This window comes from Lolium rigidum, chromosome 1, assembly GCF_022539505.1.
Source record: "Lolium rigidum isolate FL_2022 chromosome 1, APGP_CSIRO_Lrig_0.1, whole genome shotgun sequence".
NCBI lineage: Eukaryota > Viridiplantae > Streptophyta > Magnoliopsida > Poales > Poaceae > Lolium > Lolium rigidum.
The window spans coordinates 71,985,766-72,013,091 of NC_061508.1; the positions used below are offsets into that span (position 1 = coordinate 71,985,766).

At 44.3% G+C, this 27,326-nt stretch overlaps 1 protein-coding gene across 1 annotated transcript; it reads right to left on the reverse strand.

The window, feature by feature from the left end:
* Positions 1-8,329: 8,329 nt before the first annotated feature.
* Positions 8,330-11,024, reverse strand: LOC124647106 (bisdemethoxycurcumin synthase-like). Its single transcript, XM_047187094.1, has 3 exons — positions 10,829-11,024; positions 9,219-10,170; positions 8,330-8,354 (listed from the first exon to the last, which is right to left on the reverse strand). Exons 1-3 carry the CDS (start codon positions 11,022-11,024, stop codon positions 8,330-8,332), a joined length of 1,173 nt encoding a protein of 390 aa, XP_047043050.1.
* Positions 11,025-27,326: the final 16,302 nt, after the last annotated feature.

A 27,326-nucleotide genomic window follows, 5' to 3' on the forward strand; every position in this document is an offset into this window, starting at 1 on the left:
GATGGACTTGAAGATATATGCATGGGAGAAATATTGTGAATCGGCTTTGTGTACCAAGTTTGGGCTAAATGGCCCGTGTATCTGTAACACATTAGGATACGTGTCGTGTGGAGGTTAGAGTTTGACCCGTGCACGGTTAGGTGCACGCCTCAATTAGAAAGTCCCTTGGACTATAAATATGTATCTAGGGTTTATGGAATAAACAACAACCAACGTTCAACACAAACCAATCTCGGCGCATCGCCAACCCCTTCGTCTCAAGGGTTTCTCCGGTAAGCACCATGCTGCCTAGATCGCATCTTGCGATCTAGGCAGCACGAGCCTGCCCACGTTGTTCATGCGTTGCTCGTACTGAAGCCTTTTTGATGGCGAGCAACGTAGTTATCGTAGATGTGTTAGGGTTAGTATTGTTCCTAGTATCATATCTTGTCGTAGTGCAACCCTTGCGCATCTAGCCGTCCTTGTACCTCATCATGGGTGCAGGGGCGGCACCCCGCTTGATCGTTATTTAGTAGATCTGATCCGTTGCGATTGCTCCACGATTTATCGGGGATTAGTTTAATATCCGCAATAGTTAGGCCTTACAAAGGGTTGGAGGATCCAGCGGCGTGTAGGGTGTAGTTTGCTGGCCCTAGACAGGATGTTCCGAGGATCAACCTCGTGTTGGTTTTTAGGCCTTGTCTAGGGCTGTCTTACGGTCACCGTGCGCGAGCGCGAGGCCCAATCGTGAGTAGGATGATCCGATTATGCGGTGAAAACCCCAGATCGTCGTGGATCTCATATGCTTTATCTTGATCAAGCAGGACCACCATATATTCGGCCACCTTGGACGAATCATGGGTGGATCGGCTCCATGAGCCGATTCACGGGATAACTCGAGAGCCGATCGAGGCTCGTATTTAACGTGTACGTGTGTGCCCTGCAGGAAACTAAGCGAGGCATCATCCACACCTTCCCGACCGGTATAGGTCGGGTGGCACGCCCTGCGGTTGCATCGGCGCGCGACCAGGAGGCTTTGCGGGCCGTCGCTCTGAGGGACTGGGGCCAGCCGCAGCCCTAGTTGTTCCCGGCTCTACGGTGTTGGCCAGTCACTGCCCGCCGGTGGGTTTCTGACGCCAACAGCCCTGTGCAGTTCCCAGGCTGACTGTATGTCTTCACTGGGAGGCCAAGCTCATGGGGAGAGGTGCCTGTACTAGGGTATGTAAGTGAAAGGTTATGGTTGGTAGTCCGCACACGGAGTGTTATAAATCAGGGCCAGTTAACCCTGACGGATTATTGCAAATGTTGTGGCACAAGTGTACGACCTCTGCAGAGTGTAGAACTATTCGAATAGCCGTGTCCACGGTTACGGACGATTGGAAAGGCCATACTGTTCCGTCATCAGAACTTTTCAAAAATGTGACATATGAAGGGTGACTTGTGATTTGAATTTGAAATGGTGACTTTGACTGGAATCACAACGAGTTGTGGGAATGACACTAATGTTCCCACCTGAGTTAGTTTAGCGATTCAAGCATCTTTACTAAATGTTTATGAAATAAACTTGGCTTTATGCAAATAAACCTAGAGCTTAGCATCCCCCTTACTATAGTTGATAGTGCTTACTTTAGTATTAGTTTGCGAGTACTTTAAAGTACTCATGGCTTTGTCCCTGGCTATTCAAATGGCCAGACTATGAAGGAGAACAACAGTACGAGGAAGATGGACAGCAGGACGTCTACGACAACTAGGATCACTCCTGACATCAACAGTTGCCTGTGGAACAGATGGACCGCGACCGTTACTCCGCTTCCGCTATATGTTTTGTAATCGGATCTCTAGATCCACTATGTTGTATTAAGACTGGATCATGTGATCCCTCTATGTAAGACAATTTATGTGTTGTAATGAATGATGTGTTGTGATATCAATCTATTATGTCTCGCAAAAACAATATTCCTGGGATTGCGATGAATGGCATAATAGGCATCTGGACTTAAAAATCCGGGTGTTGACAATTCCCTTTCTAATTTACCCTCCAAAGGAAAGAAAAGAATGTGAAAGTCTTGCATATTCCCTTTCTAATTTACCCTCCAAAGGAAAGAAAAGAATGTGTACTGTGGAGCTTCCATACGATTTTTCTATATTTGTATTAGACTGGTCAGATACCTCAGACTTAGCATTTTTGATGATTTTCTTTCGGTGTATATCTTCGCCAATGTAAAATGCAAAGTGTACTCTTGGTATTGCCTTCATTGCAAAGTTTAATGTAAAGTTAATGGTGTCCAGTAAACATGGTGTGCCGTTTTGGGCCATTTAACTATGGAGAGTTTTGTGTCAGACTCGGTAAATTTACTTTCATGCGCATGAATTGGGACACATAGCTCCGGCGAGGAGGCGCCCCAAGGGGCGCCCCAACCACTAGTCCTTTTCATATGTGAAAGGCTTTATGTCCATTGTAATTCTTAAGGAAAGGGCAATCATACTCGATCTCGGGAAAAAACATCCTAGTCTCCAGGGTCATTTGGCAACGCGACCTCAAAGGAGCTACTACCATTCTCCTGAAGGTCTCTCCACCATTGTTCATCCCCTCGCCGCTACCGAAGGAGGCTGAATGACTACGTATAGTGGTAGTGGGCATCCTGTATTCATGTCCCTCATTTTGGTCTGCTTCTTCCCACATCCGGCTCTAAATCACATTGGTGCCGCCTATCTTCTCCAGTGTCACGCCCCTTGGCTCCATCGAGGGATACTGAGCATTGATCCCAATCCTTGTCATGCAACTTGGCAACATTGGCTCATCCGTCTACAACTTGCGTGACAACACCGAGTCCAACTGCTAACATTGCAAATTCTCTAGGATAGCTAACGTAGCTCTTGGAAAATTTGTTTCGACGCTCGAGCACACATGCTCTCGATGCTTGGCTCTTACTACAATATTATTATAGGAAAAATGTTGATGTGGCAGTTTAGTTAATGAGAAAGGAGAATAACATGTACTCTCTCTATTTGGAAATGTAAGATGTTGAAGCATCTTCTTTGGTTTACCCATTTTAGTTTGTATCTACTCTATTTTTAGTGTGTATCTAGTCTAGGTTAAAGGTAGATAAAACATCTATATTGATTAATGGAGGGAGTATATCTTAGCTAACTTGCACCCTTGTTGACGTAATGCCATCAAGCTGCCACAATTTTTTTTTAGATGAATCAAGCTGCCACATCTTACATTTGCTGTGTTGGGCTGGTTTGGACGCAAATGACTCAGTTGCTTCCATTAGTGTAGCACCCATCGCGGGCTTTAGTGTCCAGCCCAGTTTTGGCCCTTCGTTTCTCACTTCCACTTGAGTACGCATTGTAGTCGACAGAGCCCACCATATCCCGGGCGTCGCCTGATGAGCAGCCGCCGCCGCCGCCCGTGCTCGCCGTCGGCGTCATCGCCGCTGGACGACGACGACCTGCTATCCGAGATCCTCCTCCGCCTCCCACCGCATCCGTCCTCCCTCCCGCGCGCGTCTCTCGTCTCCAAGCGCTGGCGCCTCCTCATCTCAGACCCTCGCTTCGTCCGCCGGTTCCACATCCACCATCGCCGCCACCCTCCTCTCCTCGGTTGCTTCGTCAGAACGGCTAGCGGCCTATCCTTCGAGCCTACCATGTCGGCCCCCAACCGTGTCCCGTCCGGGCTGCTGCGCTTCGACAGCGGCGACTTCTCCCGGCCCCTCGGATGCCGCCACGGCCTCGCGCTCTTCTCCGGCCATCCCCCGCAGCGGTTCCTCGTGTGGGACGCCGTAACCGGCGACCAGCACCGGCTACCCGTTCCCCCGGGGTTCCATCCGGGAACGGACCTTGAGGTCAACGGGGCAGTGCTTCGCGCCGCCGGAGAAGGAGACGCCCACTTCCGGGTGGCGTTCGTGGCAGCAGGCAAGACACTAGCGCTCGCGTGTGTTTACTCGTCGGAGACCGGCTTATGGGGCGACATCATCTCGACGCCGGTTGCAGTGAAGACCAACCCATTCGCTAGGCGTTTCCCGGCTCTAGTTCGCCACATCGTTTCTCCAGAGCACGCTGTGCTGGTTGGGGATTCCCTTTACTGGCAGCTTAATGGTTGGGAATCAAGAATACTTGAATTTGATCTCGAGAAGCAGAGCCTAGTTGTGATACGGGTGCCTGTCATTGCGTTTTATGATTGTGGAACCTTCACGATTACAAGGGCAGCTGGTGGTGGACTGGGTTTCCTCTTCCTGTCTGAACTCACTGCACAAGTATGGGAGAGGAATATCGGTTGCGATGGTATTGCTTCATGGGCGTTGGTGACAGCTATTGAACTGGACAAGCTACTTTTCCTGGATGCAAAGCTTCACTATAACATAGAGATACTATGCTTTGCTGAGAAAAACAGTGTGGTGTTCCTGATGACAGCGAGGGGTGTCTTTGCGGTCCAGCTCCATTCATTGCAGTTCAATAGACTAACTGAGTTCAACATCACAGCTGAATATTATCCATTCGAAAGTGTCTATACTGCAGGTAATAGCATTAGAATGTGAGTTTAACAAAAGCAAGATATTTTTCAATGTTTGGTTGACAGAACGTTCTTCACATCCTCTGGCACTAAGCTAACCATCTTAGGTAGTGTCATATCAACGTAGTACACCAACATTAGCGTTTTTGTGTACAACAATTGAAACATATGCATGAACTTAATATGGTGGTGCTAGTCCATTGCTGTTGTGCAGTTTTTTTTCCCTCAAGATGAGATGCATAACAGTTGGAATTTGAAAAGAACATTATGAAACACTAGATCGAACAATCTAAAACGAAAAATATATACCTTAACAATTACATTTGAAAGTTTAAAGCTTGCTATATTTCTGTCATTTGATATTGTTTGCTCTGCTGATGTTCTAATAGTTGCACATCCATAGCAATAACTTGGTCTTACGAAACAATTGTTCATTTTATCACTATTAGGAGAGCCACTGCTGTGAGTGGAGAGTCCATTTGCACTAGCGTTTTTTTAACAAAGGGAGTTCATTTTATATTTTTGAGGCTAGGATTATTTGAAGATAATATAAATATGAATTGTCATGGTCACTTCTCACTTGTGTTGCTAGGATTTATTAGTATTTTCATATTTAATTTCTTTGATATGGTATGAAATGAGCTTAGTAATTATTATATATAACTTCTTTGCTTTTATTAGCTAATACGTGGAGTCTTCATGTTCTTTGGTTTTTATGGCATTAATGCTTTAACCATTCAGTCGTACATATACTGTTTCCAGGGATATTAGTTGATTTTGATAATAGTTGTGGTTTTGTCTAGCTATTTCTAACCTGAGTTGTTTTTCCTAAATTATACTTGTGAGTTATCTGAATATCTCCTTGATGCCTTCTCATATCTACATGGATTATTATCAGAATGTCATTGGTTGTTTGATTTCATATCCTTTTTCAAACAGACATTGGTGGTGAACTCATCCAGTTTCTTTGAATAGTAAAAGTGCTTCTCCCTCTAGATCAATTCCCTGTTCCATATTTGTATGGTCAGGATTTTTGCTAGATGACAACATTGTCATGCTAAGGAGTAGCAAAATGAAATACTTACCCTGTATTGTGCTTCGTGGATATTTTCTGGTCTAACTTATATTGGTTGCTACATACCTTACCATTTGGTTATAAATTCCTGTAGTATATTTTGGGATTGTTATAATACCTTGTGCTGCAATTTAGATTGTCCCAATATATAGTGTTTGCTTGCAATTTAGAGCCTGTCCTCATTACACCGTCTGCTCATATATATTGTTTGCTTGCATTTGTTTCTTCTAATGGACAATTGTGCTATTTTAGCCGGTTTTCTTAAAAAGTGTGAATACGTATCAGTTTATCTGTCTAACTTCGCATATCTAATTGGTCATTCTGGCCATTAGCCTCTAATATAGTTTGATTGGTTCATAGCAGATGTTGCAATGGTTTGTGTACACTCCAATTTCTTCTATTTTAGTCACCATAGTCGCATACCCACCATACTAAATAATATTTCAAATTATTTGAGAAGGTAGGTTGTTCAGTATTGGCTCCAACGGAGGTATTTAAACCACTGATCGTGGTTGCTCTGCAGGTATCTGAAGGTCACTCTGGTGGGTTGAGATGCAGAAATGTCTTGTTTGCTCCAGGTTCTTGCTTGTTGGACTATCCATGGCGAAATTCACTCTCTATATAGTGGTGAAGTTGGCTTGCAGCTCGCTTCAATTAATTAAGTACTCCGTACTAGCTTTCAGTTGGTGTTTCTTGGAGTATCAAGATGTTCCATTTTGTGGGGCTATTTACTTTGCGGTTGGGTTGCTGAGAGGGGCCTTTTTTTTTTGGATAAATTTGTGTTTCACAAAAAAAAAAACAGATTCTGTTGTCAACGTGTGTGCCAACTAGACTATTTCGTTGTCTCCTTAATTATGTACTGCATGTTTTCTTTTCATTCTCTATTGTTTAGCTTGCCCTCCCTAGTCGATTACCAATTCTTCTTGCCAAATTCCTAGCTCGTGCTCCCAAATCAAAGCTTGTCGTCATTGTCCTCGTTGTGATGGCACAAAGCTGGTACTAGAAGATCTTAGAGGAGATCTGTCACAAGCAAAAGCACATGTCGTTGTTGCCATCTGCCCACGTAGCCACTGCCTCTGTCGCGAGCATTCCCCCGGCCCTCCTGGCCGTCGTTGCCGCTCGTTTATTGACCTTGATTCCCATCCGAATTTTGGATTGTTGGGTATGAAAGTGATAGCTTAATTTTATCTGCGTTAGTGATTCTTATTATGTATGAATTTTGAATACGGTGAATGTATAATTTCATATATATATTTCAGGCGTTTGAGTGGATTTGAGTTCGTCAATTAAATCTTTTATTAGCTTAGAGTGTACCAGCTTAGACTATATCAAATTTGCAATATCTGAACTGTATCTAAATTCCAGCTGATTTGCTAGTGCCTACTCGCTTTTGTTATGCATTTCGTTAGACATTTGTAGGGGCTTGGAGGAAGAATTGGTAGTTGATTCCAAGTAACAAAGAATGTTCTTGCAGATTTTTCTGTCTGATCCACTCTGCCTCATCTACAGGTAGGTGAAGTTATATGTACTCCTGGAGAAAACGTGGCACCATAGCTAAACGTTGATGTCTTATGTGTACACTTTATACAACGTTGCTTCCCATCCAAAGGCACACGCATGTGTTCAATATGGGCTCATTTCGACGAACTATGCTTGTCCTGTTGTCATGAAGTCAATACCTAGCTCTCTTGCTCTATAAGTCATATAACTCTGCAAGTGGTAGCTCATTTCGTAAGAACTTTTTCAGAGGAATAGTCGTATTTCAAGTCTATTTTGTTTCCTTGCTTCTAGGTCACATATAATGATGCCACGCAAAGGTTACCCATTTTTATGATTCTTTCTGATTTAATTGTGCTTAAAACGTGCCCACATGAAATGACATTTCACCAGAGCTGGCGGGCCCACATGAAATGCCACTTCACTTTATACGTCATTGGTTCGCGTCCCAGGGCACACATATGTTCCAATATGGTCTTGTTCCGACAAACAATACTTGTCCGCATGTCATTACCTAGCTCTTTTGCCCTAGAAGCAAATAACACAGTAGGTGATAGCTTATTTCATGAAGACCTTTTTAGAGGAATAGTAGTATTCTAAGCCTGAATTTTTCCTCGCTTCTAGGTCACATATAACGACTTTTCGTGAAGGTTTCTCATTTTTCTGATTTTCTCTTATTTAATTGTGCTCAATACGGGGTCCATATGAAATGAGGTTTCACCAAAATTGGCACCTCGCCATTAGTGTACAAAATTATTGGGCACCCCAAACACATTAAAAAAACACATGAACAATTAATTGTTTAGAGAATTCAGAAACACCGATGGACATTGAGAAACACACAAACTTGCAAAGACACTTCAAAAACTAGACACACATGAACTAGACACATTCAACTCAATAGTCGTTCAGAAACATAGATAGTGACACGATGGCTTTATATAGTGGTGCGAGGGAGAAATGATGGCGGGAAAAAATGGTGGGAAGGAATTGGCGGAAAGAAACTGGACGGAAAACTAGGGGGAAACCCCTTTGTTGTGTACGAGGGAAAATTACACGCCAAAGGAAACCCTTTGCTGTGTGCTTTTCCCTGGTACACGACAAAGAAAACGTGAATCCCCCCCCCTCCCCCCTCACCCCCTATGCGGGAAATATTCGGTGGAAGAAATGATGCACGCGGAAATGGGGCGTTGACGCGACCCTAATTCTTTGACGTGTGTCCGTTAGAGGACACATCGCAAAGTTGTGCCGTTGTAATGGATTCAGTAGTTGTGGCCAGTGGCGTGCCTCTTTGCCATGTACATTTCTTTGCTGCTTGTTTAATTACCTCTTTGGTGTGTTCTTTTCTTTGCCGTGTGGTTTGTTTTTTTATTTTTGCCGTGCCTGCGTTGTTGCTGTGTGTTCTGTTCCGCTTTTGTCATATTCTTTCTTGTTGCTGTGTACATAGCTTACTGGGGCATGGCAAAGAACCGGCTACACGGCAACGCCTGATTTTCCGATAGTGATTATATATTAAGATGTACTGTGCATGGTAGAAAGTCATTTTTTAATGGAAAGGGTTCAATATATAAAGAATTTCCGTGCATGGTAGAAATTCATTTCTCGATGGAAGGGTACATTATGAAGACTGAGTTTTCATCTATGGTACTCTCGACATGATTCTCCGTCGCGACTCTAGACATGAGCCTTGGTCTCTTGTTTTATTATATCACACAACCGGAAATATTTAAAATTTAAATACGTATTGAAATAAATAATCATGACTAATAATGGATCCAAGGCACGAAGCTTTATCAAATACTCGAGTCTTATTTATAACACTTGGAAAAACCACACACACACATACATACTCACACACACGTGAGTAAGTACTCCACACACGCACACAAACACACAAACACTTGGAAAAACAATAGAGTTGCGTACACGTACTAGTACAATATATTCAATTATACACCATGGATTTTATTACCCAGCTTGTAGTTAAGGACGTAATAGTTATTTGAGTACTCACGGCCGGGGTGCTGGAGGTGCTGGACATGGATTGCTTGTTTGACATGACGAACAAGTGCGTTTTCACAGACGTTCACACACGCAAACGTATGAGTAGTATAGTGGTGTTACCATTTCTTGTTGGGAGAGGGTGTGCGCAGCACCATGGCCTCGATTGTGATTCCTGGTCCGAAAGCCAGCATCGCACCCCACTCCGGCAGCAGACCCTCCTTCCTACGGCGGCGCAGCTCATCAAGCACGAAGACGATGGTTGCGCCGCTCATATTGCCGTACTCGCGGAGCACATGTCGGCTGGCCGCCAACTTCCCCGGCTCCAGGTTGAGCACCGTGTCTAAGTTATCCAGGATCGAGCGGCCACCAGGGTGCACCGCCCAGAAGAGGTCGTTCCAGGAGCACGGAGCATGGCCCCCGCTACTGAACGCGTCTACGAGGCACTGCTCGACGTTCTGCGCGATCAGCAGCGGCACCTGGATGCCAAGGTGGAAGTCTACTCCGGCTCCCGAGACCTGCATGCCGAGCACATGCTCGCTCTTCGGAATCGTGGTTTGTGTGGCGGAGACCATCTCGAACAGCGGGCGTTCGGTTTCACTGAAGGGGCCGGCGCCGACGATGACGACGCCGGCGCCATCGCCGAACAAGGCGTGGCCGACGAGGTTGCTCCCGTCGGCGCGGCCGAAGCAGACCAGGGTTGTCTCGCAGCTGGCCACGAGGACGCGCGCGCCGCGGTTGTTTTCGGCGAGCTGCTTGGCCAGGTTGAGCGCCCTGCCACCGCCGTAGCAGCCGTGGAGGCTGAGGATGGTGCGGCTGACCGTCGGACGGAGACCAAGGAGCGAGGCCAGCCGGAGGTCGGCGCTCGGAGCCTGGCAGGCGGAGTAGGTGCTGAAGACGAGGTGGGTGATGTCGGTAGCTGGGCGGCCCCACTCGGCGATTGCCTTGATCGCGGCCGAGTGTGCGAGCTCTGGGACAGCGGTGGCAACCATGTCGACGCGAGCGTCGAGGGATGGCAGTTCTCTGTCGAAGAACTCCGGGTGGGCAACAATTGATTCCGGAGTCAGGTGGAAGTACCTTTTGTCGATGCCGGTTTTTTGGCCAATGATCTCCTCAGTTTTTGATAAAAATCTCACTGCAAGCCGACGACACTATATTCCATTCCACATACCAGTTACTCTACCTAGCTTATAAAATTAGGTGTGACTATTTTTTATTCTCGTTTCAGTCAAATGATGTCATCAAATCTCAATTGCAAGTCATGTTACAACTCATAACTCATGACTAGCACAAATCACACTGCAAATCAAATGGTGTAGCACTTAACTAAGCACGAAATTAGTTCTCAATTAGCTGAGAACTAGCAAATTCTATAAAATTAGCAATAGCATCCAAACTTATTTTACCTAGTAGGAGAGAATAATTAATTTTTATCGTTTAACATAAAAGAGTGTACAATCTTGTGCGTGACTGACGACGCCGTTAAATTTCAGTTGCAACTTATGTTATAACTTATGATTAGTATGAATAACGAATCAAATTTTACACCTTAGAGCACTTTTTTAGTTGCATGCGTACTTGCAACTCAAAGGATTCTCAGTTGCAACACTATATGTAAATGAACAAAAAAAACTGAGTTTCAACTGTACATGCAACTCATATGCACAGCAATCAAACGTTGTAGTACTTGACTAAAAACTAGCATAACCAAATAATATTAACCAAAAAAACAGGAATGGAGGGGGGATTCATATGCTCACAGATTCTCTTTAGCTTTTGTTTGAGTTCAGTAAGGTGGTCGCTGTTGGTCAAGCGGAAGATGTCGTCAACGAACTCGTCCTGGGGCAGAACCATGCCAGTCGGGTTGGCAGTGCCGATGGCGAGCATAGCCGCAGGGCCGTCCGCGTGCTGCTGCATCATGCTACGCACCGCACCGTTGCCGTTGGTTTTTGCCATTGCCGACATAACTGAAGGGTGTATCTACGTACGAAGTACGTGCTTTATTTATTGTCTTTTAGATCTTCAAAGTCAAGCGCGGTGCGTGTAAGGGGCTCTGCGGGGCTCAGGCTTTATAGTTCCATGGATGAGCTAACTACGATTGACCCATATAAAGTCTGGCTTGTATAATACTATCTAGTTACTACGTATATCTCTTCAAATTATGGCTCGTATATGATAAAACGGATTGATTATTGCTGCTACTTGATGATTTGTACTGTATATCTTATTTACCTCGGGTCCGTGAATCCAAGGTTGAGTCAAAATTTTGATGGACGGTTTAAGCATCTTGTCTCAATATTCTTAATTTGATTCCGTCTGTTCATGATTTTTAGATCACCAAGCTAGCATGGGATGCTACTAAATGTAAAAAAAGGCCAGTTGTAGGCAGTAACATAAAAATTGTGCGTGCTCCAGTTGACCAGTAACATGCATGTGTTATTAGTACAAGGCCAATGGTTATAATCACATTTTCTTATTTGTTTCTTTGGGTCTCGACCACACTAAATTACTCACTGGTTTAGTTAAAGAGAGGCAGGAGATTCCTGATAAGACCTATCTCCTCGGGTCCCAGGATGAATAGATCACTTGTTCTTTTCATGTGATAATACGCATATGTTATGGATGGATATATTACTCATAGTTACGATTCCTCTCCGATATTTTGTGCGTTACAGTTGAGCCATATATAAGCGGACAAATTTCAATGTAAGCCAGCTTCGTGGCTAGCTAAGACCATTTCAATGTAACCATTTTGAGACCCAAGGCCTATGGATGAAAACGGAGCGGATACAGATGGAACTGAGTGGTGCCACATTTGTTTTTATATTCTTTTGCGGAAGCAAAAACAAATATAGAAACCCCGGAAACAAAAACAGAAGCAGATATTGTCAGAAATAGATACAGATCGAATACGATGCGAACACAGAGTGGTGCAGATATTGGCCGGAACCAAAAGAACCCTTAAATCATGCAAAAGAAACCTTAATCATTCAAACAAGGCAATGAAGTTGTTCCCTAATTCTAGCATGGTCCTCGAATTACTATGGAATAAGGAAAGATCAAACCTTGGAACCCTCCTCGAATGCATGAAGGGATTACATGGTCGTCAATTTTGGGAAGAGACGCTTTTAAAGTTCGGCATGAGATGGGCATGTGGGAATTTCCGTTTCCGTCCCATATGCATATGGGACGGAAACGGAAATTCCATTTCCGCGCTCGTTCCACTTGAAAGCGATGTTCCGTTTTTGTTTCCCTTTCCGCTAAAAAAAAGTTCCATTTTTGTTTCCGTTTTGCAAAATTCCGTTTCCATTTCCATATTATCATTTTCTGTTTTTTCGCGGAAAATTCGGAAACTTTCCGCTCCATTTTCATCCCTACCAAGGCCTAAAACTCTGGTGACATGGCGACTAAATTTTACAATCTTCTCACTTTACCGATGAATTTGGGACTTGCAAAGCAGAAAAGAACTTCCAGTGCACGGAAGGTCTTGGGTTACCAAGAAAGTCGAAAAAGGCCTCGCCTCACCTATGGAGTAAAAGGAACCGCAAAGACCTGGTTTATTCAACTAAGTTAACCAACATAGAAGAACTAAAAAGCGTCTAAACAAGGATTGACAACTTATTCCTGGTCGGGTCCAGGAACACATTTACGCCTTCTACTGAGTATTGAGGTGCCTCGCCAGCCACTTAGGGTGAGGCTGGCCGCGTTCGGAGGATGAAAAGGACCACATCTCCCTAACCTTCTCGGAAGCAGAGCTTGATGCTATTATCGGCAATATGAAAACGGACACCGCTCCCGGGCCGGACGGCTTTCCGGTTCTCTTCTTTAAAAGCTCCTGGTAGCTTGTAAAGCACGGAGTATTGCACCTCCTGAACGACTTTGTGTTTTTTTTGGAGAGAATTCAGCACTTTATTGATCAAATAACATCAATACAAAGTTTTTCACGGATGCAATCCGGAGCAAAATCACGAAAGTAAACACTACCAAGAAGTTCAGCTCGACGAGCTAGGACATGTGTTGAATTATTACACAAACGACTAACATGACGAAACGTCACCGACGAGAACAAGCGAGCTAGGGTTTTTATGTCCTCGATCACCACTCCAATCAGGGACCGATCCGTCCCAGGGGCATTGATCCGCTGAATAACCGACAAACAATCGGACACAAGGATGATCTTGTCCAATCCTTCATCTCGAGCAAGGGCGATTGCACATCTCACCGCGTGTGCTTCTGCTATATCTGGCGTCATGATCTGATTATGAACCTGACTATGTGCAGCCAGGAAATCACCTTTGTGGCTCCTGATCACCACGCCAACCCCTATACGAGACGAAGCAAGGAACAAAGGTGCATCAACATTAACAACAGCCGTACCTTCCGGTGGCGAAGACCAAACTGGTGTTGACGGAGAAGTCTCACGTCTTTGGCTGGTAGGTTGTTTGAAGAGGTGCAACATGATCATATCAATATAGGCCTTAATCTGTTCAGCAAGGCTACGAGGGTGCTTCAACTGTTCATCATTACGAACCGCATTCCGAGCGTCCCAGATGTGCCAAATAGTCACCGTCATTGTGACCAGAGCTTTATCATCAGCTCTTCCCAAGAGATCAAAAACCCAGGCCTTAGCTAAGTGAAGCCGCGCCTAGCAAGATGACATGGGAACTTAGCCTTCACCGCACGCCAGACCTCCCTAGCGTAGGGCCAGAAGAGCAATGTATGCTCCACCTGTTCTTCTCGGCCACAGAAGACACACGCCCCGGAAGCAGGAATCCATCGGCGAAGGAGTTGCGTGCCCGATGACAAACAATCGTGGGCAAAGCGCCAGAGGTTTATCTTCATCTGTCCTGGCACCTGAATGTTCCAGAGCTTCTTCCAACGCAAGGAATCCTCCGTGAGGTCGGAAGAAATGTCGTGTCCTGACCGGCTGCGTTTATGAAGGAACTGTTGCGTCCTTGCAAGATTGTACGCGGACCACACCGTATAAACCCCAAAGCGAGCATGCGGCCATGACATAAAATCATCGCCACCTTGATGCCCCAAAGGGATCGCCATGATCTTCTCAGCCACAGGGTCAGCAAATAAACGCCTGACCATATCCTCTTTCCATGACATAGAATCAGGATCTAGGAGAGTAGCAACTGAGGCATCTGCGGGCAGCGGCAACAAAGTAGATAAGCCTTCCGAGGAGACCCCTGGGATCCAGTTATCTGTCAAGATCCTCGTGTTCTCGCCGTGGCCAATACCCCACCGCACACCCTGGACCAAAAGCTCCTTCCCAAATTGAATGCTACGCCAAGTAAAGGATGAGGTACGAGGCCGTGCAACATTCCAGAAGTCGGTGTCTGGGTAATACCGTCCCTTCAGGACACGAGCACACAAGGTATCAGGTTCAGTTAGGATACGCCAACACTATCGTCCTAGCATTGCCTTGCTGAAGAGAACCATGTCACGGAAACCCATCCCTCCAAAGGATTTGGGTGTAGATAGCCAATCCCATGATTTCCAATGCATTTTCTTCTTCCCATCCTCAACCCCCCACCAAAAATTTGCTATCGCCTTTCTGATGGTTGAACAGACACCCACCGGCACTTGAAAGCAGCTCATGATGTAGGTAGAGATGGCCTGAATCACCGCCTTGATTAATGTCTCCTTCCCTGAGCAAGAAAGAGGCATGTCCGAGTAGGTGTTAAGTCTCTTCCAGGATCTATCAGAGAGGAAGCGGAAGCAACCAATGGGGGCTGAACTCACCTCCGTAGGCATACCAAGGTAAGGCTCCTGGAGAGCTTCATTCCGAACACCAAGTTGACCCATAACATTATGTTTGACCACATGCTCTCAATGATTACCGAAGAAAATCGTGGACTTTTCAAGGTTTATCTTCTGACCCGGCCCCTCACAATATAGTTTCAGAGTGGCCTGCAGAGCATCAACACTCGTCTGATCGCCTCGGGCAAAGAAGATGCTATCGTCAGCAAACAGAAGGTGAGAGATGGCTGGGCCAGATCGGCCATTGCGAATACCTTGTAACTGCCCTACCTCCTCCTGTTGATGCAATAAACATGATAAACCCTCCGTGCAGAGCAAAAACAAATAGGGACTAATGGGATCCCCTTTTCTTATCCCACGTGTGGGTATCACCGGTTTTGTGAGATCACCATTGACTTTCACTGCATAGCGAACCATAGTGACACATCTCATGACTGAACGAATCCAAGCAGGGGCAAACCCAAGCTTCACCAAGCAGCCATGTAGATAGCTCCATTCCACTCTATCATAAGCTTTCATCATATCAATCTTGAGGGCGAAAAAAGGTTTCTTTGCCCTTTGCTTCTTGATAGTGTGGAGGCATTCATAAGCAATTAAGGCATTGTCAGTAATCAATCTACCCGGAACAGAGGCACTTTGCTCCTCGGAAATAATAAGTAGAAGAATTAGCTTCAGACGATTAGCCAACACCTTAGATGCAATTTTATATAGCACATTGCAAAGGCTAATTGGATGAATTTTTTTCCAGTTTATCCGGGTTGGTTACCTTGGGGATTAGGACGATGATGGAGTCACATAATCCTTCAGGGATCACCTCCCCTTCCAAAAAGCCTCGGACAGCAGAGCATATTTCATGCTCAATGAGGTTCCAATGGGTTTGGTAAAAGAGGGCGGGAAATCCATCCAGCCCTGGTGCCTTTGTAGGACCCATTTGGAACAATGTGATTTTAATCTCTTCATTGGAGTAAGGTTTGCATAGATCCGAGTTCATCTCATCAGTAACCTTGCCCTTGATAGAATCGAGCACCACATCGGTATCAATACAGGGTTCAGAGGAGAACAGCATATCATAAAACCCTTCCACCTGAGCCTTGATTTCAGCCAACTCCGTGCAACGCGAGCCATCATCCCAGACAAGAGATTTGATTTTATTTGTCCTCCTTCTGGCCGATGCTCTTGCATGAAAAAAGGCCGTGTTGCGGTCCCCTTCTTTGAGCCACTCCACTCTAGACTTTGCCGTGCCATGACCTCCTCCCTTTCAAAAAGCTCGCAGAGATCACGCTCCACCGCCATAGCTTCATCGGAGGTGTCATCCCATGGCGCCAAACACAGGTACTTTAGTCTTCTTTCAAGTTTACGAATTTGCCTGCTAACCGAACCAAATTAATCTCGGCTCCACTGGCCCAACGAACTAGCCACTCTATGGAGCCTTGCCCACGTAGAGTGCAGAGAAGACGGCCTGATCGATCCATCTTTCTAGACCTGCTCCATCACCTTGACATAGTCAGGCGATCGCAACCAAGCCGCCTCGAATTTGAAGCCCAGCTGCATCGGTTTGTCCATTGTTGCATCGACATGCTTTTTCAAACTGACGCTGACGGCATAGTGATCGGAGGTGGTGGTGATCACATTTTCAACCTGACAGTCGTCAAACAATTGTGTAAACGCTCCATTTGCCACCGCTCTGTCAAGACGGACGCGGACATTACAATCCCCCTCCTGTCTATTTGTCCAAGTGAGCATGGGACCAGAGAACCCCATATTAGACAGACCGCAATCATCCAGGCAATCTTGAAACTGACGTATCTGATTGTCGGAACGGTCATGATAGCCATAATGCTCATCTTGGCTAAGCACCTCGTTGAAGTCACCACAGCAGATCCACGGACCAGTCCACTGTGTACACCTTTGCCGCATGAGACTCCAGAACTCATGCCGCTTCTCCCTTCGAGGCTCGCCATAAACAAAGGTAGCCCGCCATTGAGGTTCCAAATCAGCTGAGACGACCACGTCGATGCAATAAGAATTACAACCCTTCAGCTCAAAGGAATATGGCGACTTCCAAAAGAGTACGAGTCCACCACTCCGACCCTCGCTACTTACACCAATGGTGTTCGTGTATCCTAGAGACCACATGAAACGTTGTGCCCTCTTGTCCTTCATTTTTGTTTCCGAGAGAAAAAGGAACGCCGGTCAGAATTTCTTGACAAGCCAACGAAGGTCGCCCACTGTCGAGTCCGACCCCAAGCCTCGACAGTTCCACCCAAGAAGACTCATTGCGTGCAGCAGGGCTGATCCACAGCCGCCGCTTGATCCGCCGATCGAATGGTTGCACCCGAGTCACTGTTCTTTTGTTTTTTGTTTGAATCATCACTAGAGGCCCGACCATTGCCTGCCTCCTCCACAACCCCGCCATTTCCATCTGTCACCAGAACTCCATTCTCTGTGTTAACTACGAAATTTTTGATTGCCAGAGGCGTTGGGACTTTTGCCTTGTAAACTTGCTTTCTCTTTCTCCCTCTAGCCTTGTGTTCAGACGCTTATCCTTTATCAGCCGCAGGGTCCTTCCGCGCACGCGATTTACGGGGTTTAGCTGTGGAGGTCACTTCCGGATTCTTCTTCTCCGTTCCAGATGGACGGTTACTAGACCCTTGGCCCGAATGGGAGCCATGGCCAGAGAAGGATCTCTGATCCCTCTTCTTCTCTTTAGGAATACAGACACATTCACTGCTCCACGGCAGTTTACCTTCTTCGTCTCTGCTAGCCGGTGTTGGACAAACCAACGAGGAATGGCCAATCAAACCGCAGGAGAAACAGAACATTGGAAGCTTCTCATACTTGACCTGAAAATAGACTGTCTTCTTCAGACTAGCCGACTCCACCGCCACCCATCTCATCAGGGGTTCAGTCACATCCACATTAATACGAGCACGTAAGTAGCCACCCCATGTTCTTCCTTTTTCATCCACATCAATCTTCTCCACCTCGCCAATGTTGCTAGCCAAAGTGGTCCCTCTCTCATGATTCAGGAGAGGGAAGGGAAGATCATAGATACGTACCCAGAGCAAAAGTTTATCAAAAACTACATCAGTCGCCTTCACCCTTGGATCAAAGATTTTCAACAGAATAGCGTTTTTCCCCAACATCCAAGGTGAACCGGCCATCAACCGTTGCATGTCAGTCTGTGATTCAAATTCTGCCAAGAATAGGTTAGGACCCATCGAACGCACCATCATACCTTTAGGGTTTCCCCAAGATGCCTTGAGAACAACCTTGATCGTATCCAGATGTAGGGTATTGGGTGCCAGGACCTTGCCCACAATCGCCCACTCCGGGCCGCCGAAGATGTCCTGGTTAGAATCATCCAAGACGAAGACTTTCGCCTCCTTGGCCGTAAGCTTCAGACGTCCCATCATCGCCGCAACGCCGTTGCCGGCATTCGCCTTCGGAGTAGTCTCTCCACCATTACCGACCGCTGTTGCACCTGTCGCGCCGGTAGAGTGATCCGCAATGGATCTCACCCCCACCGCCACCGCGCCCACCGCTATCTCAACCCTCCTATCTGTAGGATAACGTAGCATAGAAAACAAAAATTTTCCTACCGCGAACACGCAATCCAAGCCAAGATGCAATCTAGAAGACGGTAGCAACGAGGGGATATCGAGTCTCACCCTTGAAGAGATTCCAAAGCCTACAAGATGAGGCTCTTGTTGCTGCGGTAGACGTTCACTTGCCGCTTGCAAAAGCGCGTAGAAGATCTTGATCACGATCGCTTCCGGCGCCACGAACGGGCAGCACCTCTGTACTCGGTCACACGTTCGGTTGTTGATGAAGACGACGTCCACCTCCCCGTTCCAGCGGGCAGCGGAAGTAGTAGCTCCTCTTGAATCCGACAGCACGACGGCGTGGTGTCGATGGTGGTGGAGAAATCCGGCGGAGCTTCGCTTAAGCGTGCGGGATGTGGTGGAGGAGAGAGACCGCTAGGGTTTGGGGAGAGGGGGTGGCCGGCCACTAAGGGGTGCGGCCAAGCTATGGCTTTGGTGTGGCCGGCCCCCTCCCCTTGGCCCTCATTATATAGGTGGAATACCCAAGAGTTGGTGTACAAGTCTTCGAATAAGACCCCAACCCAAAACCTTCCATGTGTAGGGAAACCTACCCAAGGTGGGATTCCCACCTCAAGTGGGACTCCCACCTTTCCATGAGGGGGGGTGGCCGGCCACCTTGGGGGGAAGTCCACCTTGGACTTTCCCCTCTAGGGTTTGGCTGGCCAAGCTTGTGGAGTCCTTCCGGGACTCCACCTTCCATAGTGCGTTTCTTCCGGACTTTTCTAGAACCTTCTAGAACCTGCCATAAATGCACCGGATCATTTCCAAACTTGGAATATGACTTCCTATATATGAATCTTATTCTCCGGACCATTCCGGAACTCCTCGTGATGTCCGGGATCTCATCCGGGACTCCGAACAAATATTCGAACTCCATTCCATATTCAAGTTCTACCATTTCAACATCCAACTTTAAGTGTGTCACCCTACGGTTCGTGAACTATGTGGACATGGTTGAGTACTCACTCCGACCAATAACCAATAGCGGGATCTGGAGATCCATAATGGCTCCCACATATTCAACGATGACTTTAGTGATCGAATGAACCATTCACATACGATACCAATTCCTTTTGTCATGCGATATTTTACTTGTCCGAGGTTTGATCTTCGGTATCACTCTATACCTTGTTCAACCTCGTCTCCGACAAGTACTCTTTACTCGTACCGTGGTATGTGGTCTCTTATGAACTTATTCATATGCTTGCAAGACATTAGACGACATTCCACCGAGAGGGCCCGGAGTATATCTATCCGTCATCGGGATGGACAAATCCCACTCGTTGATCCATATGCCTCAACTCATACTTTCCGGATACTTAATCCCACCTTTATAGCCACCCATTTACGCAGTGGTGTTTGGTGTAATCAAAGTACCTTTCCGGTATAAGTGATTTACATGATCTCATGGTCATAAGGACTAGGTAACTATGTATCGAAAGCTTATAGCAAATAACTTAATGACGAGATCTTATGCTACGCTTAATTGGGTGTGTCCATTACATCATTCATACAATGACATAACCTTGTTATTAATAACATCTAATGTTCATGATTATGAAACTAATCATCCATTAATCAACAAGCTAGTTTAAGAGGCATACTAGGGACTTCTTGTTTGTCTACATATCACACATGTACCAATGTTTCGGTTAATACAATTATAGCATGGTATGTAAACATTATCATAAACACAAAGATATATAATAACCATTTATTATTGCCTCTTGGGCATATCTCCAACGATCTCCCACTTGCACTAGAGTCAATAATCTAGTTTACATATGTAAAGATATAACACCTTGGCCTTCCGGTGCTTTATCATGTTTTGCTCACGGGAGAGGTTTTAGTCAACGGTTACGACATGCTCGGAAACGTATGTATTTTGCAATTCATATGCGTCTCGGCGCATCACTCATTTTCCAAATGAGTCGGCATATATGCTTAGTCCTCCGAGTGGAACCTTAATTCCGCGGTCTGAAATATGTCACTAATATTGTCACACACAATATAGCTTCAAAGTTCCGACTTTGTCGGAACTACACCAAGTTCTCAAAGAACCTCCTGACTTAACATCCTTTGTCATTGTCAAAACAATGACATATTCTGCCTTCTTTTGTAGAATCCATCACAATATTTAGAACTCTTCTAAATCTAGCATAGACAACTTCTAGCTCATTGTGTTACCTTTTAAACAACACTTAGTCTAATTTGAGATTTGAAATTATATTTTATATGTGACAAAACCAATATCGGTGTAACACCTTACAGCGATTTGTTTGTCATTTCTTCATATATATATATATCCTTAGTTCTTCTAAAGTACTTAAGGATATTCTTACTGTCGTTCAATGATCATCATATGAATCATTCTGGTATATGCTCATAACACTTTATAGCACATGATATCTGATTGTGTACATGTTATTCGTGATCTATAATCACTCATGTGTTTTTACTCATTGAGTGTCGGATACACTCAAGTCTTGTTAAACCTTCACATGACAAGAACATTTTCTTAATATTTCTATATTGAACTACTTCAATATCCATCATATGTACTTTGACTTAAACTTATTTATGTGTTTCAATCTATCTTCATAGATCTTGACACTAAATTTGTTTCGATCCATATCCTTTCATTGAAGTTAATTCTCAATGAAACCTTTTAATCAAGTATATAATTACATCATTTATAACCAACTATATGTCACCTACATAAAGTATTATAAATGTGTCTTAGCGCTCCCACTTAATTTCTTGCAAATGCAAGCCTCTTCATCGTCTCTGATGAAATCAAAAACTCTTTGACTATTTCATCTGGTGAAGATTCTAACTCCGTGATACTTACTTCATCCAATTGAAGTTCGTATACCTATCTAGTATTCCACGGACCAGCAAAACTCTTGGTTGTATCTTGTATACACCTTTAATACACACTTTTGTTAAGTAGTGTATTTTGCCATCCTACTAGCATATCTCATAAAAGAAATATGTAGTGATTACTAGAATAATCCACATAGACTATAAGCATTGCTACGGAAGATCTAATCTTATCGTAGTCAACTCTTTGAACTTTGATGTAAACAATTTTTCAACAAGTCGAGCTTCTTCAAGGATATTACATCCAAGTCCATCAATTTTATAGATCCTTTTACTTTCAAAAAGTATTCATCTATCTTGGATTTCATGGCGTATAGCCATTTTAACGGAGTCAGGGCCCATCATAACTTCTTTGTTCGTAGTTGGTTTATCATTGTTTATAAACAATCCTTTGTCTAGAAATCATTTATTTGATCACAAAGTAAACCATACCTACAAAGTTCAATATGTACTTCGATCTCCATGGCTAAAACACTTTGTAGTCATGGGAGCCATGATCGTCGTGGCCGCTTCCGGAACCAATTCCGATGCTGCGCTACTCTGATCATTATGCTCAGGTTCATAAACCTTATCAAGTTCTATTGTCCTCCCACTCAAATACTTCGCTAGAAAACAATTTCTTGGAAATAAGAAACATTGACAAACACTTTTGTCTTTGTCTCGTGGGAAGAATTCCCAATTAAATCTCTGGGATAACCAACAAAGACATTCATCCGATTTTGGTTGTAAACTCTTAGACCAAAATTTAAAGAAAGACTATTATGGTTCATACCCATGCCATAACTCGTATGGTGTCATTTCAACGGATCATGATGATGCTCTATTCAGTGTAAAAGCGGTAGTCACTAAAGCATAATCCACAAAAATATAATGACGTCATAATATTTTATCTAATCATTAATCCAACAAGGTTTGGATACATCTCTCAGATACTATATCATCATTATGATACTCCAAGAAATGTGAGTTGTAGAACAATTTCATAACTCTCTTAGATGTTCGCTAAAACTCGTAATTCAAATATTTCTACCATGATCCAATCATAGATATTTGACTTTTCTATTACGATGATTTCCACTTCATGCTGAAATTTATTTGAATCCATTCAAATGTTTCAAACTTCTTCCTTATCGAATATATCCACATATATATACTCAATTCATTGTTGGAAGTTTTCATGAAGTAGAAGAATCTCCCGCACACAACTATGCCCAGTGAAACACATATATCATCATGTATGTTTCCACTAAGTTAGTTGCCCGTTCAACTCATGGCCTATGAACAGTATTTTAGTCATTCTTTTTAGAAAAGATTTGCAAGCGCCAAACGATTCAAAAATCAAATGACTCCAAAAATCCATTTGCATGGAGTTCCTTCATGCGTTCCTCTCTAACATGACCTAAATGGCGGTTCCACAAATAAGTGGAATTCAAATCATTTGCCTTATGGCATTTTAGCGTCAGTGTTATGTATGTGTGTTTTCACCATTAAGATTCATAATAACTTATCCATTGTACATGGAGTAATGTCATAATTTGAACAACTCATTGTTTTCATTTGACCAGAGCAAAATAACAATTATTAAGTTCTTTATTATAAATTCTAAGGGCTAGGTAGAATGCCAACGGCAAACATAATAACACTTTATTATGTTCTAGACGTGCATTATTACCATATTCCTTATCAGTCACTTAGGCCATTGTATTCTTGTATTGCGTTGTTTTGTATGACACTTCATACCAACCAATGTGGTACAAATACCCAAGAATTTCATTGTGTGACAAAATGAGGAATACATCCATAACATGTATATCATTTATATATACCTGAGCTAGACTTTCTAGTCTTTTCTTTCTTTCTGCCAAAATATCCTTTGTAGTTTCTCTTTTAGTTTTCCTCATTATTCATAAAAACACTTCAACATCAATAACTTATAGGTTTGTTGGTCAAATACCAATAACCTTGAGGTTCTTACTTTGAAGTTGATCTTCATATGACAAGTGTTCCAGATTTCACTATTAGTAACTTTGTAATATGATGAACAATTTCACTCATAATTTTATCCATCATATCATGACGACTTTCCGAGACCATGTCTGTACATGCTAGGCTCGTAAAGTTTAACCTTAGTATTCGCATGTGCAAATCTGGCTTGCACCCGTTGTATGCACACGTAGAATCGATAACACCCGATCACGTGATGCTTCGAAACGACGAGTCTTAGCAACGGTGCATACTAAGGACGATAACTTCATGGATATGCGAATATTATTAGTGCCCCAATAGTTGGAGGATTGGAATGCCTTGCATCTTCAACCTTCGTACATTCCCATAAAACTTATGAGTTTATGTAGTCTCACCAAATGATATTCTATCATCTTGCAATAAGGTCTTAGATATCACATATATCTCATACCTTGATTTTCTGAAAACTAAAATTTTCAGCTCCTTACTTTTCAAACAGATTTGAACTTCAAGTTTCACGGAGACAAGATGACTTTAGGTACATAGCTCTTTGAATCAACAATGTGAGGTTTACTAAAAGTTTGCAATAGGACTTAATCAATTCTTGATTCTTTAACAATACGGTACCAGTCCGTAAAGTTTCTTGTCAGATTTTAACAGTATTTCTATCTCAATTACAAGACTAGCGCATGGTAGAAAACGGATGCCAATACTACAAAATTAATTCAAAATACTACTCGGACTATGTTTATGATAATTAGTTCATGTTTTAATCTAATTACTAATGAACTCCCACTTAATACAACATCCCTCATAGTTGTTAAGTGGTACACGATCCAAATCCACTACATCAAAACCGATCATCACGTGAGATGATGTAGCTTCAATGGTGAACATCAACATGTTGATCATATCATCCATATGACTCGTGTTCAACCTTTCGGTTTCCGTTGTCCCGAGGCCATGTCTGTACATGCTAGGCTCGTCAAGCAAACCCAAGTATTCCGCGTGTGCAACATGGCTTACACCCGTTGTATATGTACGTTGAATCTATCACATCCGATCATCACGAGATGCTTTGAAACGACGAACTTTAGCAACGGTGCATACGAGGGAAGAACACTTTATTATCTTGATATTAATGTGAGGGATCATCTTATAATGCTACCGTCGCGATCTAAGCAAAATAAGATGCATAAAGGATTAACATCACATGCAATTCATATGTGATATGATATGGCCCTTTAGTCTTTGTGCCTTTGATCTTCATCTCCAAAGCACGGACATGATCTCCATCATCAACGGGCATGATCTCCATCATCATCGGCGTAGCGTCAAGGTCCATGGCGCCGTCTTCATGATTGTTCACCTCATGTAGCAACTATTACAACTACTTTGAAATACTACTCAACATGAAATTTAAAGACAACCATAAGGCTCCTGCCGGTTGCCACAATACAATAATGATCATCTCATACATATTCATCATCACATCATGGCCATATCACATCACCAAACCCTGCAAAAACAAGTTAGACGTCTCTAATTTGGTTTGCATATTTTACGTGGTTTAGGGTTTTCGAGTGAGATCTAATCTACCTACGAACATGAACCACAACGGTGATACTAGTGTTGTCAATAGAAGAGTAAATTGAATCTTCACTATAGTAGGAGAGACGAGACACCCGCAAAGCCACTTATGCAATACAAGTTGCATGTCAAGCGTGGAGCAAATCTCATGAACGCGGTCATGTAAAGTTAGCCCGAGCCGCTTCATCCCACTATGCCACAAAGATGCAAAGTACTCAAGCTAAAGATAACATAAGCATCAACGCCCACAAAACCATTGTGTTCTACTCGTGCAACCATCTATGCATAGACACGGCTCTGATACCACTGTAGGATAACGTAGCATAGAAAACAAAAATTTTCCTACCGCGAACACGCAATCCAAGCCAAGATGCAATCTAGAAGACGGTAGCAACGAGGGGATATCGAGTCTCACCCTTGAAGAGATTCCAAAGCCTACAAGATGAGGCTCTTGTTGCTGCGGTAGACGTTCACTTGCCGCTTGCAAAAGCGCGTAGAAGATCTTGATCACGATCGCTTCCGGCGCCACGAACGGGCAGCACCTCGCGTACTCGGTCACACGTTCGGTTGTTGATGAAGACGACGTCCACCTCCCCGTTCCAGCGGGCAGCGGAAGTAGTAGCTCCTCTTGAATCCGACGAGCACGACGGCGTGGTGTCGATGGTGGTGGAGAAATCCGGCGGAGCTTCGCTTAAGCGTGCGGGATGTGGTGGAGGAGAGAGACCGCTAGGGTTTGGGGAGAGGGGGTGGCCGGCCACTAAGGGGTGCGGCCAAGCTATGGCTTTGGTGTGGCCGGCCCCCTCCCCTTGGCCCTCATTATATAGGTGGAATACCCAAGAGTTGGTGTACAAGTCTTCGAATAAGACCCCAACCCAAAACCTTCCATGTGTAGGGAAACCTACCCAAGGTGGGATTCCCACCTCAAGTGGGACTCCCACCTTTCCATGAGGGGGTGGCCGGCCACCTTGGGGGAAGTCCACCTTGGACTTTCCCTCTAGGGTTTGGCTGGCCAAGCTTGTGGAGTCCTTCCGGGACTCCACCTTCCATAGTGCGTTTCTTCCGGACTTTTCTAGAACCTTCTAGAACCTGCCATAAATGCACCGGATCATTTCCAAACTTGGAATATGACTTCCTATATATGAATCTTATTCTCCGGACCATTCCGGAACTCCTCGTGATGTCCGGGATCTCATCCGGGACTCCGAACAAATATTCGAACTCCATTCCATATTCAAGTTCTACCATTTCAACATCCAACTTTAAGTGTGTCACCCTACGGTTCGTGAACTATGTGGACATGGTTGAGTACTCACTCCGACCAATAACCAATAGCGGGATCCGGAGATCCATAATGGCTCCCACATATTCAACGATGACTTTAGTGATCGAATGAACCATTCACATACGATACCAATTCCTTTTGTCACGCGATATTTTACTTGTCCGAGGTTTGATCTTCGGTATCACTCTATACCTTGTTCAACCTCGTCTCCCGACAAGTACTCTTTACTCGTACCGTGGTATGTGGTCTCTTATGAACTTATTCATATGCTTGCAAGACATTAGACGACATTCCACCGAGAGGGCCCGGAGTATATCTATCCGTCATCGGGATGGACAAATCCCACCGTTGATCCATATGCCTCAACTCATACTTTCCGGATACTTAATCCCACCTTTATAGCCACCCATTTACGCGAGTGGTGTTTGGTGTAATCAAAGTACCTTTCCGGTATAAGTGATTTACATGATCTCATGGTCATAAGGACTAGGTAACTATGTATCGAAAGCTTATAGCAAATAACTTAATGACGAGATCTTATGCTACGCTTAATTGGGTGTGTCCATTACATCATTCATACAATGACATAACCTTGTTATTAATAACATCCAATGTTCATGATTATGAAACTAATCATCCATTAATCAACAAGCTAGTTTAAGAGGCATACTAGGGACTTCTTGTTTGTCTACATATCACACATGTACCAATGTTTCGGTTAATACAATTATAGCATGGTATGTAAACATTATCATAAACACAAAGATATATAATAACCATTTATTATTGCCTCTTGGGCATATCTCCAACACTATCAGCCATGTGTGCACCTTCTCAAAACCGATCTCACGCGCCTCCAAGGGTGGGAAACAAACGAGGTTTGCCCCTTAGTCACCCCGAACGAGACTGAGGGACGGGATCGAGAGGGACACGGTGAAGCTCGGAGGGATCGTCGAGATGCCGAGGGCAGAAACCGAGATGCACCACCGAGAGATTCTCGATGGGCACCAAACTTCGCCACAAAACCCTAGAATCGCCTATTCGCCAGAGCGGTAGGAAACCCTAGGCCACATACAACTATGATAGTGGTAAATGGTTCACAAGGACTGATTCCGAACGACTTTGTGTTGGGAGAATTGACAGATTGATGTCTACGTGTGCTTC

Coding starts and splice junctions, on each gene's coding strand:
- LOC124647106 (XM_047187094.1), bottom strand. CDS start 11,024: ATGGCAAAAACCAACGGCAACGGTGCGGTGCGTAGCATGATGCAGCAG. Junction 10,171..10,828: donor ACAAAAGCTAAAGAGAATCT/GTGAGCATATGA, acceptor AGGAGATCATTG/GCCAAAAAACCGGCATCGAC. Junction 8,355..9,218: donor ACAATCGAGGCCATGGTGCT/GCGCACACCCTC, acceptor CATGGCAAAGAG/GCACGCCACTGGCCACAACT.